This window comes from Pelecanus crispus, chromosome 3, assembly GCF_030463565.1.
Source record: "Pelecanus crispus isolate bPelCri1 chromosome 3, bPelCri1.pri, whole genome shotgun sequence".
Classification (NCBI taxonomy): Eukaryota; Metazoa; Chordata; class Aves; order Pelecaniformes; family Pelecanidae; genus Pelecanus; species Pelecanus crispus.
Genome location: NC_134645.1, coordinates 88,761,698 through 88,782,671, shown reverse-complemented (window position 1 = coordinate 88,782,671; position 20,974 = coordinate 88,761,698). Strand labels below are relative to the sequence as shown.

Below are 20,974 nucleotides of genomic sequence, written 5' to 3'. Positions count from 1 at the left end.
ACAACAAAATTAACATTTTGCAATTACTTTGTCATAACAGTGAAACTACTTCATATATTCTTTGCAACTAAAGTGTTTTCAGCATTTTGCTCAGAAAGCATTGGCAAAGTCCAACTGAATAAGCCTTTATGCTCTGAACTGTTGCTATGCTGTTTTTTAACTCAAAGCAAAAGATAAAGCTCAGTAATTTTTCTATGCTAATCTTGAATTTTAATCTTGTATATTGTGTATTTATTAGAAGAGATGCTGCCATTCTAGCATCACAAAAATTACTAGTTAGCAAGGGCTGGATTCTTCTGCTCTTACTCATCTGAAGGAATAATTTGCTCAGCAGTGTTGTTAATTTCTACGGTAGTACTCCTTGATTAAGACATCATTCAACATGAGTGAGGTTACTTTAAAGAGGCATTGTGAATTCAAAGTGTAAAGATTTTTTTACAGGTAAACTAGCTTATTTTAGAGATAATTCTTCTCTTTTTAAATAATACCACTCTATGTAATTTACAGTGCATGCCAAACTACAGGGTGATTTTAAAAGTATTCTACTAATACTTTTATAAAACACCAGGAAAGCAAAAGAACATTTCCTCCAGGAATCCAAAGTATTTGATATTTTTCTTACCCACGGAAACTTAATTTCACTACATGGAGTAGTGCAATAAAAATGTCACATATCTTATTAATGCAAACAAATGAAACTGCCTTTTTAGAGCATGAACACCATGGCTTAAGTAGGTGGTAGACAGTTCAAGAGCAATGTAATGCTGGTGCAATTACAATCAGTCATGAGAAGTTAAACAATAACTTTTTGTATTCATAAAATATCAAAAAGAAAAATGGTAGAACAAAAAACAGCCTTAGGGAAGATTTTGTTATACAGAAACAAGACCTTCCTAGTCTGTTTAAGATTTTGCGCTGCAGCCAGTTTTCCTTACTCACATGAACAAAAATTCAGAGGTCAAAAAGCCCTCTTGCAAAAAGAAAGCGAGAAGAATTTGCACTCATGCCTAACGCCTTTACTCTGACAGTAATAGGCAGCAAAACTGCCCCCCTCCCCCCGATTACATTTTTAACAGCAGATGCAGAATTAGAAACCCACAAGCTTTCAATGTCAAGCAAGACTCTTCATTTACTTATTTATTTGTTTTTTGTTGTTTTTTTCCCCCCTCTGTTTGTTTTTACATTTTAGAAGCGAGTGCAGCTTCATTACTCTTAACCACTCTGGCAAATGCAAAAAGTTCTTCTATACTTGAGGTATAATTATTTGCCTGTCATTATGATGTATGAGTTTCGATCCTGGCTAAATGGAACAGTTGAATCAGGAAGCCACGGCAGCCTTACCTGCACCAATCACACGCTCAATTTTAATACAAGAGGCATCTAGCTCCTTGGCGAATTGATGGACAGCTCTATTTGGGTCCTCGTAGGTTTCAGGGTCAATGTAGGTTTTGGTGCCTGGAAATTTAACTGTAATGATGTAAGAAAGCATGACTGTGATGAAGCAAAAGCACTTATTGTGCAGTCAGCCCAGGAATTTCATTATGCAGAGTGCTCCTTGGAAGAGTGAACCTGCTTCCACGCTGCCTGAATCAGAGCTGCTCTGAGAGGCAACCTTAGTTTTAGGCATCGTCTGCAAGCATGCTGACACAAGTACACAATCCAGTCTCTAAAAATGACTAACATTAGCACCTGCATCTCCACCTTGAAATGAAAGAAGTAATAAATATTAAATAGTGCTCAATGGAATAAAATGCAAGGGTTGAGTGGGAGCAGAAATAAACAGGGGAAGGGGTACAAGAGCAGCAGAGGAGGTGAATCTTTCTTTTCTGTGTAAGGACAGCTTATCCTCTTTTCCCACGTTGTGTAAACAGCACTTCTTTATGTTATCTCCATCTTGTAAGGGGATTTGAAAGGCAACTCCACTTACTTCAATTTGCTTAAAGTATTGAATATACTATTATTTACAGGCTGTGGCAATAGCCAAGCTGAACTATTCACAGCATTTAGAATTTATATCCTTAGGTATGTTTCTTGCACTAGAACATGAACATGAGAAACATAGGGAGCTTGTAAAGGCACAAGAAGGGAAAGTGGGCTGTGTGGCACAATTCTTCCCTTTCTCAAGCACCTAAGTGAATAATATGCAGCAACTTGGTTTCTGTTCCCTCTTTCTCCAGTATAGTGCTTAGTGCAACTCAGGCAGTGTAGCACTCTGGTCAGCATGTAGTTTTTTGCCTTAGTTTGCCGATGATTCAGGAAAATTATTATTTGCCCTTCTGGTGAAAGTAGAAACTTCTGGTGAAAGTAGAGAAACCCTGGAAATCTATTAACCAAACAATTTTTATGAAATAAATTTGGCTTACAAAGATTACAGTCCTGAGCTTTAATTAAATCAGTGAATTAAAACTCAATATGAAAATGCAAGAATGTTCCTCTGCTAATTGATATACTGATATACAGGAATAGGGTCAAAAGTCAATACAAAACATAAATAATTTATGGTTGCTATGTAATCCTTTAGTTGAACATAAAATATTTAAAATTTGAAAGTATTTTGAAAAATAGCTTATTAATAATCTGTATTTATATTTCAGATGGTTTTACTGACCAAAAAAACCCCAAACCCTCATTAAAAAGAAAAAGCTAGAGAAATTGTTTGAGGAATGTAATGAATTTACATCCAGAGAAATTGCCTGAAATTTTGCCCAGATGTTATTATCTGCCACATTCTGTATTTAAATAGATGTTCTTCCAATTTTATTGATAAGGCTACAAATTTTTAAAATTGTAAATATTTATTTCTTAAAACCAAAAAGGACCAGGGCAATGAGAAGAAAGCAATAGGTTAATCTCCTATAATAGTGTTTTCAGGCAAGGAGATGGAGAAGGACCCATCCCCTTGTGTTTGTGATAAGGGGCCTGGATTGGAGGTAACCTTGTGAATCTCAAATGGGCCTCTGATGGTTCCTTATTCAAGCTGTCATAAAACATTTTGACAGGCCAAGGCTATCCTGGCATACCAATGTGAAATAGTGCTGGCCTGGATTTGAAGACATTGTTAGAAGAAAATGGTAGGAGGAAACCAAATATAAATCTGAATTGCTTGACTAAACTCCTCCATTGTACTTGTATCTCTAAGTGTAGCATTTGAGGTCACAGAGAGTTGAGGGGGACTGAAATGAAATGTATGCTACTCTATTAAATACAGTGCTTTAAAACCTGTTTTAAAAAATAGTTACTTGTAAGTTTTTGTGTTAAGTAAGAGTTTGTTCTAAGTTATGTTTTTGAAAATCCCATCTGGTGCCTCAGCACAGAAAAAGGTTTTCTAGATATTATGGAGCAAAAGGACACCAAACTGGTGTTCACAGCTCTGTGACCAAGCTGGTGACCACAACACTGGGTTCTGTCTCATTCTGTACATGGTTACCAAATAAAATTAAACTAAACCTTCAATTAACAAGCGATGAAAAACTAGCTTGGCAAACACTGACTTATATTTGGTGCTATGCAATTAAAAAGACTGTCTATGCTAACTGTTCTGACTGATTTGCTGGATAACCAGATTTTTTGACAGTAAAAAGAGAGAAATGAGCGCTTATAAAGTCTCACCTTTTCTGGATCAACTATTAATCATTAAGTAGAAGTTTTCATATTAATTCATTTACACTTTCACTGAAACAAAATATGTCACAGATAATGCAGACAAGGAAAGGAATTATTTAGCTAGCATATTGCATTTGTTTATATACTGAAATACAAGAATACATAGTTGATCTTTTCCTTCAAGGACATAATGGGGATTTTAAAAGTGAAAGCAGTAGCTCTTCTGAAGAAGTGAAAAGCTCATAATGCATCTATGGGAGGCAAATTTCAAATCCATCACTCCCAGAATAGTAACATTCAAGTAAGATTTTTGATGAATTCTTTAAAATCAGCTGCACTGCAAAGTGTATAATAAATAATTTTTATCCCATTATTATTTTCCACCTTTCTTGCACAGATTATGAATTGATTGACTAAAGCTGCAATGATGTCACTTCTTAGTTTAATACTCACTGCATTTAAACAAAATTATTTAGGTAGCAACACACCCAAACTCAGAGAGCATGAACAAATACCAGCTGATCTGATTTTTTCAGGGCAGAAAGGTGAAACAGAAACCTTGATCTGATTTTGAGTGGAGCTTTGGTTAGAACTACCTTTTTAAAGAGCCATGCATTCAGAAGATGCTACAAATTTGTGACTAGTGGCTACTTCATTCTCCATGTGACATTACATTCTGAGAACAGCTCATGAGTTTATGTAAAATAAGATAAACCATATTACTTTCATTAAAAAAAAAAGAAAAAATCTGATGGATTTAAGCTACAGCTGCAATTACTGGTAGACAACAAAGGCTACATACAACACAGCATGACTAAATGGCAAGTTCTATTGATGTGAGAGTTACCAGGTATGGGAGATGACTGGAAACCCAGGCATTGTTTTATCTCAGAACTTACATTCAATTTAATTGTACTATGTAATTTTGCAATTTTGGATGCTCGAAATCAATTTGCTACTTAGTTTTACCATACTTCCTGAGTTAATTACTGATTCTAAAAGAAATTAAAACATTTTTAATTTCTTGTGTCAATATGGTATTACAACTGAATATGATATTACAACTGAAATGAGAAAGGGCTAAAATAAGAAAGGTTTTTAAACAATATTTTGATAAAAATGAAACTATTCCTGCATAAGTCTTCCTCTCCCCTTAAATTTTTAGTTGTCATTAACCCAAGAAAGATGTATTTTATTAAATTTTGACAGGGTTCTAGCATAAATTCAGATGGTAGCTGTGATTTTAACAAAAGATGTTTTAGGTGTTACTCTTAGCTAGGCAAGTGATTCTAGAACAGAGAATAGTAAAGAAGTAGCTGACCTTTCTTTTCATATTAAATATTCTATTTTTAAGGACATTATGCTTTGTAAATATTGATGCTACAGTATTCATAGTAGCAGAAAACAGCTTTTGAGCAGAACAGTGTTGTTGTTAGGGTGATGCAGTGACCCACACTTTCTTAATCTGAAGTTTGCCTGAGGTAAAGATCATATAGTCATTTAGCCAAAGGTCTCTCAAATACTGCACCTCAGAGGGATTGTTAAGATGGTGTGAAACGTGTATTCAAAGCAACCAAAAGAAAAAAAATGCAGAATGAAAACAACAGCATATCATACACATCTATAGAAATAAAACTGTCTGCGTGAGCAATGTTGAGTTTAATCTGCATTCTTTTTGTGTAGGTCACATTTTTACAGTGTTTAACTTCCCACTTGCTATTTACACAGCATTTTTGAATTTCTTATGGCTTTGTCTTTCATGGAGTGCTGTTTTAGTATTGTCTACACTATTGCAGTTGGGAGTTTTTGAAAGGGGAAAAAAAAGCAAAACACTTACAATGAAAGTAAAGTTCTTCATCCCCTTCTTGATCAGCTTTGCTATAGCCACAATGCCTGAGAAGAAAGACACCAGTTTTACTGGTAAATAATGATTTACTTCCTCACATCTGAAGTCCTGACGACATCAGTTCTGCAGGCTGGGATTTTCAGGCACTGAGCACCTAACTCCTGTAGGGTCTTTGAAAGTTTCAGCTATAATTCTCTTGACAGCAGACTTTTAAATAAATCATGAACTGTTGCAATCAAAAGGCTTTTGTATCAAATACCAGTTGGGACAGGTCCTAAAGAGAAAATTCTAGTTCTGGTGAAAAGCTTCTATGGATAAAACAGAGGATTAAAGAACTTGAAAGGAGAACACAGTTTTACATGAGGGTATTCTTAAATTTACTGCTGTGCCTCTTTTTCTTGAATATAAAGTCATTTAAAGGCTGATCAGATAAAGTGTCAGACTTCTCCACGTGAGAAAACTGAACAGAAAGAGGGACTTTGAGGAATACAGGTAAAGAATCTGCTGGGGGTTCCTTTTATAGCACATTTACATAGGACAAAAAGAACATCTCGATTTAAGTGTGTCTTGCCAAAGTAAAAGGATAATTGATAACAGGATTTAAATGAAAATTGTCCTTACTAAAAATTACTTCTGTTTCAGTTTTGCAAATTACCATCCCAAATTAGACTATGTCTCAGGAGCTCACAAGAGTGGGATCAGATGTGCTTTTGCCTATGCAAGGTACAATACCTTCGCCCGATGATGAATCCAAACACCATGAAGACCAGAATGATTGTTCCTGCCACAGCAACCACAGCTATGATAATAACAGGATTCTGTTCACTGGAAACAGCCGTGGCTACAAACAGAGCACAGAGCAGAGATTAGTTTAAAATTATTCCCTACAAAGGAACTGCAAAAAATTAAGTCAACCTTCATGAATTGCAGACTGTTAGTTTACATTTTCAGTTGCCTGAATCTATAAAGTTGATAAAGTTAGTCTAAAGAAGGGCCTCCATTGTAAATTCATCCAAATGCTGGATGAGTTAATGATTGCCTACAGGGAATAAAAAGGAGCTATGCTGGAACTGACTTGGGCAAAGTGGTAGAGCCATTAGCCGAAAGCCTACACCAGCCACTTCCACTCCCTCCTACTGCTGCACTGCCTTCTGTTTTGCTCAGTGGTTTACTCCTTCCTAAAAGGGAAGACCTGGATATCCCTGTAAGTGGGGACAGTAGGAGAATAATCCCTGAAGAGCTCTGCTCCTAGCCTCACCCCTAAAACTGGTTGATATGACTTTGATGGTACTTAGGGAAATAGCATCTTAACTATAAGAAGAATGTTTGAGACTAAGCACTAGCTATTAACACAGATTTCCTAGTTAGCATATTTCTATCTCTTACTGCTATTAATCATTGTAAATCGCTATTATTACTTATCATTTGTTTCTGTTAGCAATAAAAAGGTGCTTCCACAAATGCAAAATGGAATGCTCCATGCTTCAGAGAATTTATGTGCTAAAATTTCCACACATTATCGCTCTTTTTATTCAGATATGCCAATGTTATTAATATATGCAAATGTATGCATGTCATATTAATGTAAACTGAGGATGTAAATACTTAACCTGAGAAACCTCAAGGTTTGTTAAATATATTGCTTGCCCAACATCTAATGAGGGTGGCCATATACTCAGTCACATTAAATGAGTACAGCTCTACTGAACTCTGTGGAGCTATGCTGGTTCATAACAGTGAGGATCTAGCCCAAGAGACTTGAGAATAAAGGAGGAGACATCAGGCAGTGATGCTGAGCAAGGGACTGTGAAAGTGTGAGTCATCTGGGAGCAGCAGAGAGATGAAAGAGGAAAAAAAAAAAGGAAATTCAACTGATAGCTGATTAACTAAACTGTAGATGGTATGTTAATATGGTTAACTACTGGTAGTGGTAACTGAACAGGAATGTCTGCATGAGGATTTTATGAACTCAATAGAACCAGGTTCCTGTTGCAGACTTCAGAGGTTCCCATAGAAACAAACAAACCAGTCTTTTCTTTGCTCTGTCTTTGGAGAAGTGAGCCAATCAACATGATTTATTTGTCACTGACACTGACCTGTACCAGCTGCTTCCCCCCCCAAAAAATAACAAATCCTTTGTTATTCTACACAGATATAGAATAGTATGCATTGAGGGGAAATTTCCTCTCCCCCTCAGTTTCGTTTCCTAAAGAAACTTTGTAATTTTACTATGTTCTACAGGTAAGGAAGATCTCATTATCCATATTGGTCTTTAAATGAGAAGGACAAATGCTTATTTTTGAGTAGCTATAACTTTCTGAGATGCCCAGGTCAGTAGGATGCTACCACAGGCCTGCATATATCCCACTTGTGGAACTTTTAGGAAATCAGTGATCACTATCTTGTGCAAGAGTGTAGGGACATAAGTAATATAACGCAATTCCTGTAACATCACCCGATCACCAAAGCAGACAATCCCAAATATGGGAATGTCAAATTTAGGTAAAATACAGCATTTCCTAAAAGCGATCCCTTCCTTCTTTGAACTTCAGTGTAAACCTCACTTGGAAGTCAAGAAGAGGCAGCATCCTGTCACAATGGCCAGTGTGCAAGGCTGCATCCATCTAACAGAGTTTGGAAAAATACCGACCCCAGCTTGTCACCTAATCTAGAAGCCAAAGTTGAGTGCATAGAGGTTGACATATGTGAGTTGATTGCTCTGTATAACTGCCTCACAGATTATGGGTACTGGCACAGTCTGGAAGCAAGCCAAGGATGTTATTGGGGCTCTGGAAAATGTTGGGGACATGGTACAGTGGCCAACGGGTAAGATAGGTGGGATGCAATGTATGATGCATTTTTCCATCTTTTTTAAAAAAAAACATCTGATTGTGGGCATGGTCTGGTATGAATTCAGTGACAACAGTCTAAGACATTTGCCTCTGTTCACGTACTCTGCGTGTGATGAACTCAGTCCGTTAGGGTAAGGGTGAATCAGAACCCAGCTTCTGGAATGATCATTATAGTTTGGCAGAAATAAAGATGATAGAGTGTCCTTGGAGGAATGATTTTAGGGTGCAGATGATCCTTTCAGGCTGTGCATGGCATGGTTACCTGTCACCGGTACTGCCACAATCATGATGACAAGGAACCAACAGCAAGACAGGGAAGTCTGCCCTTACCTCTGCTGAAGCTGTGTTCAGACTTATAACAAGACAGGGACCTGGTACTTGGGCAATCAGCTACAGGAGATACCTAAGTTGATGTTATGATATTTACATATGCAAATGAATGAGGCAATGCTTAATTTAAAGGAGTGAAAACCACCTTTTAAGTACATGGTTGGAGGGATGGGGAATGGATATCTAAACACCCTGGAGGATTTAAAAAACGAGATCAGCTGTAAAAGCTGTGCTGCACCTCCAGCAACATTTTCTCATGCAAGCACCCTGAAATGTATGATTTACAGAAAAGAATTCTTGATGAAGTCCACCATGAACACGGGAAGATGGGAAGATGACCTGCCTGGCTGAACAGGGAGCTTTTGCTGGGAATCAGGGAAAAAAGGAGAGTCTACTGCCATTGGAAGAAGGGGCGGGCAACTCAAGAAGAGTATGGGCATCTTGTTAGGGCATGCAGGGAGGAAATTAAAAGGCAAAAGCCCAGCTAGAACTCAATCTGGCCACTGTTGTAAAAGGTAATAAAAAATGTTTTTATAAGTACACCAACAATAAAAGGAGAGCCAAGGAGAATCTCCATCCTTTGCTGGATGTGGGGGGGAATATTGTAACCGAGGACAAAGAAAAGGCTGAGGTACTTAACGCCTTCTTTGCCTCTGTCTTTAACAGCCAGACCAGTTATCCCCAGGGTACTCAGCCCCCTGAGCTGGAAGACAAGGATGGGGAGCAGAATGGAGTCCTCATAGTCCAGGAGGAAGCAGTTAATGACCTGCTATGCCACCTGGATGCTCACAAGTCTATAGGGACAGATGGGATCCACCTGAGAGTATTGAGGCAGCTGGCAGAGGAGCTTGCCAAGCCACTTTCCATCATCTATCAGCAGTCCTGGTTAACAGGGGAGGTCCCTGATGACTGGAGGCTTGCCAATGTGACGCCCATCCACAAGAAGGGCCGGAAGGAGGACCCAGGGAACTACAGGCCTGTCAGCCTGACCTTGGTGCCGGGAAAGCTTATGGAGAGGTTCATATTGAGTGAACACAACAGGCATGTGCAGATCAACTGGGGGATTGGGCCCAGCCAGCATGGGTTCATGAAAGGCAGGTCCTGCTTGACCAACCTGATCTCCTTCTATGACCTGGTGACCCACCTGGTGGATGATGGAAAGGCTGTGGACATCATTTACCTGGACTTTAGCAAAGCCTTTGACAGCGTCTCCCATAATATTCTCCTTGGGAAGCTGGCAGCTCATGGCTTGGACGGGCGTAGTCTTCACTGGGTAAAAAACTGGTTGGGTGGCCAAGCCCAGAGAGTAGTGGTAAATGGAGTTAAGTCCAGTTGGCAACCGGTCATGAGCGGTGTTCCCCAGGGCTCAGTTTTGGGGCCAGTCTGGTTTAATATCTTTATCAATGATCTGGATGAGGGGGTTGAGTGTGTCCTCAGTAAATTTGCAGACGACACCAAACTGAGTGGGAGTGTCGATCTGCTGGAGGGTAGGATGGCCCTGCAGAGGGACCTGGACAGGCTGGACAGATGGGCTGAGGCGAACTGTATGAGGTTTAACAAGGCCAAGTGCCGGGTCCTGCACTTGGGTCACAACAATCCCATGCAACACTACAGGCTTGGGGGAAAGTGGCTGGAAAGCTGCCTGGCTGAAAAGGACCTGGGGGTGCTGGTAGACAGCCGGCTTAACATGAGCCAGCAGTGTGCCCAGGTGGCCAAGAAGGCCAACAGCATCCTGGCTTGTCACATGAACGGTGCGGCCAGCAAGAGCAGGGAAATGATTGTCCCTCTGTACTTGGCACTGGTGAGGCCACACCTGGAATACTGTGTCCAGTTTTGGGCCCCTCACTACAAGAAAGACATTGAGGTGCTGGAGTGTGTCCAGAGAAGGGCAACAAGGCTGGTGAAGGGTCTGGAGCACAGGTCTTATGAGGAACAGCTGAGGGAACTGGGGTTGTTTAGGCTGGAGAAGAGGAGGCTGAGGGGAGACCTTATTGCTCTCTACAACTGCCTGAAAGGAGGTTGTAGTGAGGTGGGTGTTGGTCTCTTCTCCCAAGCAGCAAGTGATAGGATGAGAGGAAATGGTCTCAAACTGCGCCAGGGGAGGTTTAGATTGGATATTAGGAAAATTTCTTCACGGAAAGGATAGTCAAGCATTGGAACAGGCTGCCCAGAGAGGTGGTGGAGTCACCATCCCTGGAAGCGTTCAAAGAACGGGTAGACGTGGCACTTTTGGACATGGTCTAGTCTAGTCTACCCTTAATTGGTTTAGTGATGGACTTGGTAATGTTAGGTTAATGGTTGGACTGGATGATCTTAAAGGTCTTTTCCAACCTAAATGATTCTATGATTCTATGATTCTATGAAACCTTTAATGACAAATTGGATTCATGTAGGCCAAATATCACTTTCTTAAATATTATTCTTTATGTCTTTTATAAGAAAATTGTAGTAGTGTTATTTCTGACATAAGGAATAAATTTTACATCTGCATATTACTTCAACCTTGCTCAATTTAAACTGATTCATGGCAAAAGGAAAAAGCAAAGTCTTCTTCATACCAGGTTGTGCTGAGTCCTTATACTTTAACAGTGAGAGCCCTAACAAGTGGCAAACCTCTTCAATTACAAAAAGCACAGGATCATCTTTAGATCCACTGGCTACAAGTCATTTAACGTAACTTTTAAATACTTCACTGAATCAAAAGATAAAATTACCACTTAAGCGCTAATATAAATAAAAAATAAATCTATGCATTTATGTTTTCTCCCTGAGGGACTTCTGTCTCTAACAACCAGCTATGATTTCAACAAAAAATACAATGATTAAAGTACTTTGATCTGTGGTAAACACAGCATAGAATAGAAATATCCTGCCTTTATAAAGCATTTTTACATAAATTTGTATGCAATGCCCAATTTGTACAATATGTGCAAATACAGTTATAAAATATGCATATTTTATGTATCAGATAATATTAATATAATGGACATAGTTCCTCAGATATTGAAAAATGGCCATGCAGTTTCTATTATAATTCAGAAACCAGAGCATAATACAAAAATCTACTTAATCAACAGCACCAAGCAACAGGTGCCAAACAGTTTGAAGTGCCAGGAGAAATTCAGGTAGGCAACATGACTAGCTGACTGTGATGGTCACTATATGTATTCTTACACATAGATATTTGTGTGTGTGTGTGTCTGTATATACTCTCACTAAATATATTATATACTCTCACTATATATATATTCTTAAAATACTTTGACATATTTAAAAGTTGCATTCAGAAATCCACTGGAATAATGAGAAGCAAATGCCTCTTAACTGTAGCATAACACTGGTTTACTGCTCACCTGTACAGCACTTCATGTGAGGTATATTTCCTAAAAATGATCCAATAAAGGTCTTCCTTTAAAATGTTAACAAAAGACTAATTTGATTAGCCTGCGAGTTCTGATAAAACTATGAACAATATATGAGAAACAAATATTTTTATGTAAAACAGTTGTAGAAGATTTTAATGGAATTTTCTATCATTTTACCAACATTTTAATTATTTCTGAAAACCTTATATGGAAAATTGTGGATGTTTACTCTTGATGGGAATTATATTCTAATGTCCTCTCAAGATAATGGAAAATATGTCACTTTTAAGATTTTTTTTTAATGAAACCACAGAACATTTTACATAGCATGTCAAAACACAAAGCTAGCCTCTGACAAACGAAAAATCTGTTGTGCATACTGGCCAAGTATGTGGCTGGTTTATATGCTGTTTTTCATCACCTGAGTTAGAAAAAGGGTACATGAGCATGGTCAGTGTTGCATTTATTCTAGGATTTCCTAATCTTCCACGTGTCGACCAAAGCCCAGCCAAGACTGCTTACCTCTGAAACTATCTTTGCTAATCTTAGCAGCTACCAGTATGCTTACATCCAGTATATAAAAATTACTCAAGTAATTAAGGAAACGTTGGGGAAGTATTTTGGTCTACTAATTTTAAACCACTATGGACAATAAATTAGTTAATTAGCAGAAACTTATGGCAGATTATGACAGACTTTTAATTTGTTTTCCAGAAATCTACTCAAAATAAGAAATTACTTCTGGCTGTACGTCAGGTTCCCATTCTGCAAAATGGGGATTCTGCTACTGACTCTTTCTAAAGCAGAACTCTATGGATGGAAAGTATGCTATCAGACACAGAGCTAATAATATTAGTAATAACAGTTTATTGCTGCTATTATCATAATTACTATTTCAATTATGTCTATTAGACATGTGCTATTATTCATTATTGATAGTTTTCATATTCTGTGTGGAATCAAGGTGGAATCAAGACCGAACTACTGTGTTTTAAGAATAACCCACAAGTTGTTCAGGCGACATCTGGCTGCAATTAATAAGATGCAATAGTGTGTGTCTGCACCTTAGATATGCCGCACAAAGCGCAGAGAGCAGAGTTGGCATCCATACCTTTTGAACTTGTAGGCTATGTATCCTCAGCTCCAAATCTGGCTGACTTGCTGTCAGGCAAATTGATCTGAAGCAAATGAGCCAAAACAAGGTAACCAAATTTGGGTCTGCCACAGAGCAGTGAAACTGTCATGGACACAGGCAGTTCCCATGAGAGGGCTCATGGCTGCCAGGTCTCAGTGATGCAAGAGTTTCTTTCCCAAGACCCAAAATGTGGGAGATTCTCTCTAAGCATGTATCCACATATCTACATTGGTGAGGAAAAAAGGTATCAGTGTGATTTTTAGACAAATAAGGGCACAAGATTGGTTTCAGCATCAAGGAAAGAGCAAGCTCTCCCAAAATATTATCCCTCTGCAGAGATGTCACAGCCAGATCCTCTGGTGTACTGTACAGAGAGAGTTTGTACTTCAGCTTCATACTTGCCATTGTGAGGGTTTTTGAGAGGTTGTTTTTTCTTTACACAGCTTATAACTTATTACATAAGCCTTAAAGAAACCTAGCATCTTTGAGACCTCTGTCTCTTTACTTAACCAAATTGAAACTACCCAATGAACTCAAGAGACACTAAGGATGGACATACAGCTTAAACAAGATGCACACATAAACAAAACTATGGAGGTTTTTCAGAAAATCAAATGGGAAAAAATGACCTGGAGAAGCCTCTCTGGACTGAAATCTCCTCTTCCTTCTTCTCCCGTTACAGAATAATCTAGTAGAGTTATTCAGCTCACCACTACTCACTTCTCTTGTGGGGGGAAAGATTTTTCTTTGTGTTAGAAGGATTTTTCTTTGTGTTAGAAGGACATCAGAGAGGAAGAACCTGGTATGCTACAAATCTTCTCCAGCTAATTATAAGAGTGTAATTTGTAGTTCTATGGTAAAACAACTAATTGAAGCTCATCCTTCAAATTACAGTGGCAAAAATCCACCTTCATGTAGAACTTAATTCTTTTTAGTTTTAATAATATTGCTTATGACTCTTTCCTTTCTTGCTTTACTTACTACTTTTACTGAAAGTGTTAACTTCCTGTAAATCTAATGTGTACCTGTGGCTTCTTCTAGCGTGGCAACATCCAGTCTGGGGCTGTAATTGCCATAACCAGCAGCAGTAAAAGCACGAATCTGGAAAACATACACTGTTCCTGGCTTTAGGTTGTTAATAGAAGCTGAAGTGGACTTGGTTTTCACTGTTGAATAGGTCCTCTCCCTTTGATCCTGGAAACAATAAGAAAAAAGATTAAATGACATTTACAGGTCAGATTTTATCATGGTTGCACATCAGCAACTGACAGCTAGCCTGACTAGTTTATTTCAATTTGTTGAATACTTTTTTTCCCAACATAAAAAATAAAGCGTACTCTGTGGAGTATTACAAAACACTGTCAATGCAATGAGGAGCTCTAAGTGTAACATAAAATTCAAATGGGATGCTCATGTTGTTACTCATAAAACATCCAGGCATAAAACGTTTGCTTCTTTGGTTCTGATTACATTTTGTGAAATTTTGATGAGAAAATAGTTTTACCACATCTTTCCAGGGGGATCTGCAGGGTCTAAACAGTTCAAGGACAGGAAAATGTGTTCTTCATGGTCAGAACACCTTCCCTTCTTACCTTCTAATACCTTTAAAAAAATACAGTACTGCCAATGTATAACTGTCTGGATTTTGCAACAAATTTTGAGGTCCTTAACTTAGTTTTCACATTTTTTTTTTTCTCTGGCTTTTAGTCTTTTCTCAGGTTTTGACACTATGGCATCAAGAAAAACCCAGGGAAAGAAGCTCAGTTTGACACCCCCCAAATTTGAAACTGTAAGATTACAAACCCTACAAGTAATAACTCACTTTCAAATACTACAAAAGCTGTATCACAGATCATTACAGTATTCAAAAAGCTCTACTTATTCGTCACATTTACTGATCCAGATTATCTTTCAGCATAGATATATGCAGCCCTGTTGATTTTCGGTGGCAGATGCAACCCTGATTTGAAGGGCAGAGAGATGAATTAACCAACCATCTGAATTCACCACATGACCAGAGAAGCATGAGCCATACGAGGCAGTACTAATGAGACCAATACAGAGGGAAGGAATAAATCTGTAACTCATTTCAGTAGCACTTCGCCAGCTAAAAATGATGGAGAACCTTCCCCTTCACAGTCAGTAAAGCAGCAAAGGCTTTTGCTGAAATACAGGGTTAAATACAACATATATGATTTCTTTTCTGAGATTCAGTAACGGCTTCTCCTGGGTCTTGCCCAGTCTGTCATTTGAGCACGCCCGCTGGCTCGGCTAGCAACAATTTTTCATATCTTCTCCAAGAGGGTTTAAATCATCTGTAAGTGAGGACCATGGTGGAATATACGTTGGTATGGGGAAAGAACAGGAATGCTTGAGAGATGAGAAACAAGTGTAAGGAAACAGTGAACAGTCAGGTTTGGGACTGTAAGCCACAGTGGAATTTCAGAGTTTGAGTTTTGATGCATAAATGAGGCTTATTTGAATTGCCAACAGTTCTTGCATTCAAAATAACAAAGAAACAAATATAACCTGTGCTAGAAATCTCACAGGACAGGCTGACCTGGGAGATTTCAGGCAGTTTCCATTCTAGCCCTAGCCAGAAGTGAGACGTGGAAAAAACACTTATCAGAATATTTCAGAACCACAAAAATGTTTGATTTAATTTGGCTCTAAAAGGAGCTGAAATTTCAGATTTTTTTTTTTTTCCCAACTAATGGAACAAAACTCAAGCTGCCTCTTTCATTCTGAACAAGAAGCTTGTGAAGTAGTCTTCAAGCTGAACTGCTTTATTTAGGAAGGAAGGCATGCATTTAAGTATTTGTGTTAAAATTGTCTCACTGAATTAAAAGTATATAGTTCAGTTTATCTGTGACTATTCATAGGATAAGTTTCTTATTCTCTTTTATTGATTTCACTGTAGTAAGTATAATACTGGTAGGTTTCTTTCCATTACAAAATAAGTTTAACATCAGTTCTTGTCTTTGCAAACATAGGAAACTGGCAATGAAATTCTGCTGCTTATTTAAAGAAACATGAATACATAGAAAAATAATAAAAGGTACATTCTAAAAGTTATAATTTTATGAAAAGGCTAGTATCTTGAGCATTTTTCTGTCATTTTCCACTGACTATTTAAATTACTTATTTCATTTTAACAGATTAGAAACTACTCTGCATATAAAAAGAAACAAGTGTTTTGGTTTGTAGTTTGTGTTTCTGAGGGTATTTTTGTGTGGAGAACAGTTTTGCCATTGGTAAATATGTAAACTTTTTTTTTTTTTTTTAATGTATGGACATTATTTGTGTCTGTATGTGCACACACATTTGAGGAAGAAAAATTACCTGCTAAAATTAGCTAAACAATTTTTAAAAAGGAGTTTTACTGTCTGTACATATCTGGTAAATTTTGTTATAAGAGGCATTAAAGTGAACAACTTAAACTGGGAGTTAACATCAACAAATAAACATTTTATTCCCTTCCCCAATCATATAAAGATCTTTTGATAAGTATATTTGTGTAATGCAACACTGAAAATTAGATGTGACACTTGATATTAGATCCAATCTGGTCTGAATTTACCTAATTCCATGTTACGTAGTAAGCTGACATGCTCTTTTTGATATAGAGGTACTATTACCTTGTTTGCAGAGATGAAATGTCTTCACAAGTGATCACAAAGGAGCTCCTTTGTTCATTTCTTTGCATTTTAATTCTTTCTTTTTTCTCCCAGAATGTTTTACAAAAATTAGGAATATGTTATGTGCTACGGTAAATTTCCTAGGCAATCTGGAGGAGCAACACTTAGTCTGGGTCCCATGACAAACATGTAGCTGCACGACCTGCCTTCACTCTGCTTTCATCCAGCTTATGGTTGCATGTGGCTCTACTTATATGCTAGTCAGAATGTTTTTTATTCTGGAGTACTTCAAAGGTATCATGAATGAAGCCCTAGACACACTGAAATGAATGGCAAAACTCGACTGACTTCAATAACATTGCAATTTCACTCTACCAGAAACAGAGATCACTTCATCTACTATTGAAAAGCAGCCCCAATTCCTTATTGTGTTGAGAGAACAAGTGAAAAATAAATCTCACAATGCTGGGACTTTTTAAAGGGACAAATAAGGAATATTTATCAGCTGAAACTGTAGGAAGTGTTTTGGAAGTTTTCAGACATCAAGTTGAAGTGGCCCAGCTCATAAGGAACTACCAAATGCAGTCAAGAGTTGTATTTGATATATCGTCTCAAGACTGGAGTTACAGTGACACAGAAGGAAATGAAACAAGCTTTATATACAATGTAGAAGAGACAGGAAAATGACAAATATCATGGTAAAATATCCAAGTCCAACTGAACAATAAAAAAAAAAAGTGGAAAAAGAGGCAGATTTCAAATGGATATTTCATTTTTAGGATACCAAAATACAATATATGGGATGTATAATAGCAATAATAATTTCAGGGATTAGCTAGTTACTAAAAATGAGCAGAATCACTGTGACTTTGAAGAGGCAGGATAGTTGATAGCTGATGGCTTTAACATTGTTCCACAACACAGCAGGCCAACATGAAGCAAACAGCACATTGTTGTACATTATAGATAATCTTAGCACTTACTTTCTCATAATACTTGATTTCATATTCAGTAATGACTCCATTGGGATGTTCTGGTTCCTGCCAGGAAAGCTCCACGCTCCTCTGCAGCACTCTCTCTTTCATTACTCCACTAACTTGCGAGGGAGCTGTTTGGACAAGATGTGTCAATAAATAAAAAGCGAATTTTTTGGATGCCTAAAATCAAATGTCATTACTGATACACCCCATGCTGAGCCACTTTCATTAAGGTAAAAGAAAGCACCTTTTCATAGCTCACAATTCAAAGCTAATGAATATTCAAGCAGGACCGTATTACTGTTCATAAACCTAGAATGGAAATCAATTTAAAGTGCAAACAGCAAAAAGTGGCATTGTTCAAGTTAGTGCAAAACTGAGATTGATGGGTTAGGACTAACAATTAAGCAAATTAATTCTGATTAAGATAGCAAGGCAGATTTTTATATTGATATGTAGTAAATTAAGAGTCTAAATATTTATTGCATATGTTTCTGAAATGCGCATAAAAAGAAAAATAGTGTTTTAGAAACAAAATTACATTTTAGGCTGATCTCAGATAACTGATTCCAATTCTGCTTAAAAAACAATCTATTGCACTATCTGATTACCTCATGACTTGCTAATGAAAACAACTTTGTTAAAAGACTATACCCGCTCTTTTTCATTAGTTCAAATCTTTCCAGGGCATCCTCTCTTTAGAGCTGAAGTTTCTATATTTGGCCTTGGCATTTTTTGAAAGTGTGAGAAAATTTAAGAAGTAGATCTTATGAAATAAAGGGGACACTGTCTTCTTCCACCTCACTCTACAGATATACTTACATGCACACTTGCACCTCTGCACACATACACATGGAGTTTCCTAATAAACATCAGCCACACACAAGCACCTTTTGAAATTAAAAAAACCCAACAATATACAAGTTTTATAGAGCCACTGACTCTTTTTAAGAGATAATGTAATAAAATGTGAGACACTGAAAAGTAACTTCCTTTATCAGCTTATCTCATGTTTATCAAAAAAGAAAGATGACAGATTTTCTGCTGATGTGTAGTTCCAAAGGAGGTCCAACATCACACTTTTCCTCAAACATACGTACTGCCTATATGAATGTAGCACCAAAGTCCTGTAAAACCATAGCTCTTTAAAAAACAACAATGGCATTGGAATTTTTGCATGCAGAACTTGATCTTGTTCTCTTTCAACTCAATGGAAATAATTCAAAGTGTAATACTGCTCATGCAAAACACAGATAGAGAGGACTTGCAGTTAAAAGCAAAATGACATGTAGGTGTACAGGAACTTGGTCATATTTAGAGAGCAGATTCAGGCACAGGAAAGAAAATGAAAATTAGAGATTAATTTATTTATATCTTTTCAAGTATAGAATCTAGTACTGATTCTATACTTGAATTTTGTTTGAACAAAAATTCTGAAAATTTTAAATATTTTTCTAGGTAAAAAAAAGAACAACCTTTTTTCAGAAGTGTATATAAAACCTTCACTATGTAAAATGATGTACAGTCTTCAGATAAAACAGGATTCTTGTCCCATGCAACAAGCAGGTGAACTTCACTTTCTCTTTTACTATTCACCTTGAGTCTAATTAGAATAATTCCTATTTTAATATTCTTTAGCACACACACTTTCCTTTAATTAATTTAAAGAACATAGAAATAAAACATACAGAATTCTCAGTCCTGTAGCATTAAGGATAAAAATATTATGATAAAGTAAAAAGACCTACAGCACAATCAGACAATAATCCTCTAAAAAACTTAAAATCTGATTGTTAACTTATTTTAATTGTGAAGCTTCTAGCCTTTTTTGTCATAACATTATATTCATGTAGGTTTTTAAATTAAATTTATTTACATTTCATTAGAGGCTCCAAGAGTCCATGAAAATTAAGGATTGAAGCCATGCATGAAAATTTTTATTACGAACTATTAAGTTGTATATAATCAATATAATGAAAGTTGAAGACCCCTTAATATAGGCTGCCTAACTGATAAAAATCACAAAATTGTATCATGCAAACACCATGGGTTGACACTCCATTCCAAAGCCAGGATCTCTCTCTTTTGCCCTTCTTGCATTCTCTTTCTAAAAGCTTAGAGAATTTGCACTCTCTAATTAGTGAAATATATTCTTTTTCGTAGCTAAGTGTCTGGAATGCAGCAAACTAATTTACTCTGTGTAGTTTTCTTTGCTGTGATTAACTAGTTGTCTTCCTTGTCTAAATGAGTACTGCAGCATCCTGGCTGAATTTCAGAGAGGTCATTATGTTTCCTGTATAATGTTCTATATCATCCAGATAAATGTTTTCAAATTGCTAATTTTATGTGTTTAGATGTCCAAAATTGTTAATGTCCATACTTATCATGAAACAATTTTATATTACCCAGGTCACTCGAGTTTGTTCGCAACATTTGCTGTCTTTTGTTTTAGCTGATCAAATTTTTTTCATTCCATTGGTCATAGCATTCATTTTTTTTAAGCAGTGAAGCAAAATGAACTCGCTTCCTCTGCTATTAGTTAACTCTGGGGAAGGAACGGCAATGCAGAGAAGGAGGAACAGAGAAGGGGGAAGAGTTTAATTGTGGAAGTGAAATATACTATGTGAGATTCTTACTTAACATCTTTACAAAGTACACCACAAACAGGCTTATTCTATTCTTCAAGAATTTCCATTCAAAACAAAATCGCAGTGATTTATCAACAATGCAAGACAGCATTCAAAACTTTTAAATAAACGCACTCTTAAATATATTTCCTGTCCATTAATATTCTTCTCATTCAAGAATGGTCAGATTAAAAGCTGGTTTTGGGTTTGGTTTTCTTTGGTTGTGTTTTGACTTTTTTCCCCCCTAACTAAAAACATTGTGCTACTTTTCATTGGTAGAAGAACCACATGAGAAAGAAGAGGAAGTCCAACCCCACAGACTGTATACATTCACAGCTCTGAATACAATTGTTGCATATAATTCCCATACCACGTGATATTCCCAAAATGCAGTAAGTTACTTAAGCTTATTTTGTGTTCCCATGTTTGTCGGGGGAAGAAGGGAATCATCAGATCTGTTGAAGCCAGTGTATCCTCCTCTGGCAAGGTACGCCAGTCTGTTGTTACTGCAAGGAAATCTCTGTAAACTAGAGCAACCATATAAGCCAATCTATTGACGTTAGAGGCTAGATATATATGTCATCTTTGTCTTGCCTTTCGG

General features: G+C 37.2%; 1 protein-coding gene across 6 annotated transcripts in view; it reads right to left on the bottom strand.

The window, feature by feature from the left end:
• The window catches only part of EPHA7 (EPH receptor A7), a 168,934-nt gene that overhangs the window by 26,047 nt on the left and 121,913 nt on the right, over positions 1 to 20,974 (bottom strand). For 3 of the 6 annotated variants that reach the window (XM_075707195.1, XM_075707190.1, XM_075707194.1), the window contains exons 6-10: positions 17,753 to 17,877; positions 14,157 to 14,325; positions 6,182 to 6,290; positions 5,441 to 5,496; positions 1,342 to 1,467 (exon numbers count right to left, since the gene is read on the bottom strand). In XM_075707195.1, the coding sequence (XP_075563310.1) occupies positions 1,342 to 1,467; positions 5,441 to 5,496; positions 6,182 to 6,290; positions 14,157 to 14,325; positions 17,753 to 17,877 (585 nt within the window). Of the gene's footprint in view, positions 1 to 1,341; positions 1,468 to 5,440; positions 5,497 to 6,181; positions 6,306 to 14,156; positions 14,326 to 17,752; positions 17,878 to 20,974 lie in introns of all 6 variants that reach the window. The other 3 variants (XM_075707191.1, XM_075707192.1, XM_075707193.1) reach the window with 3 other exon arrangements.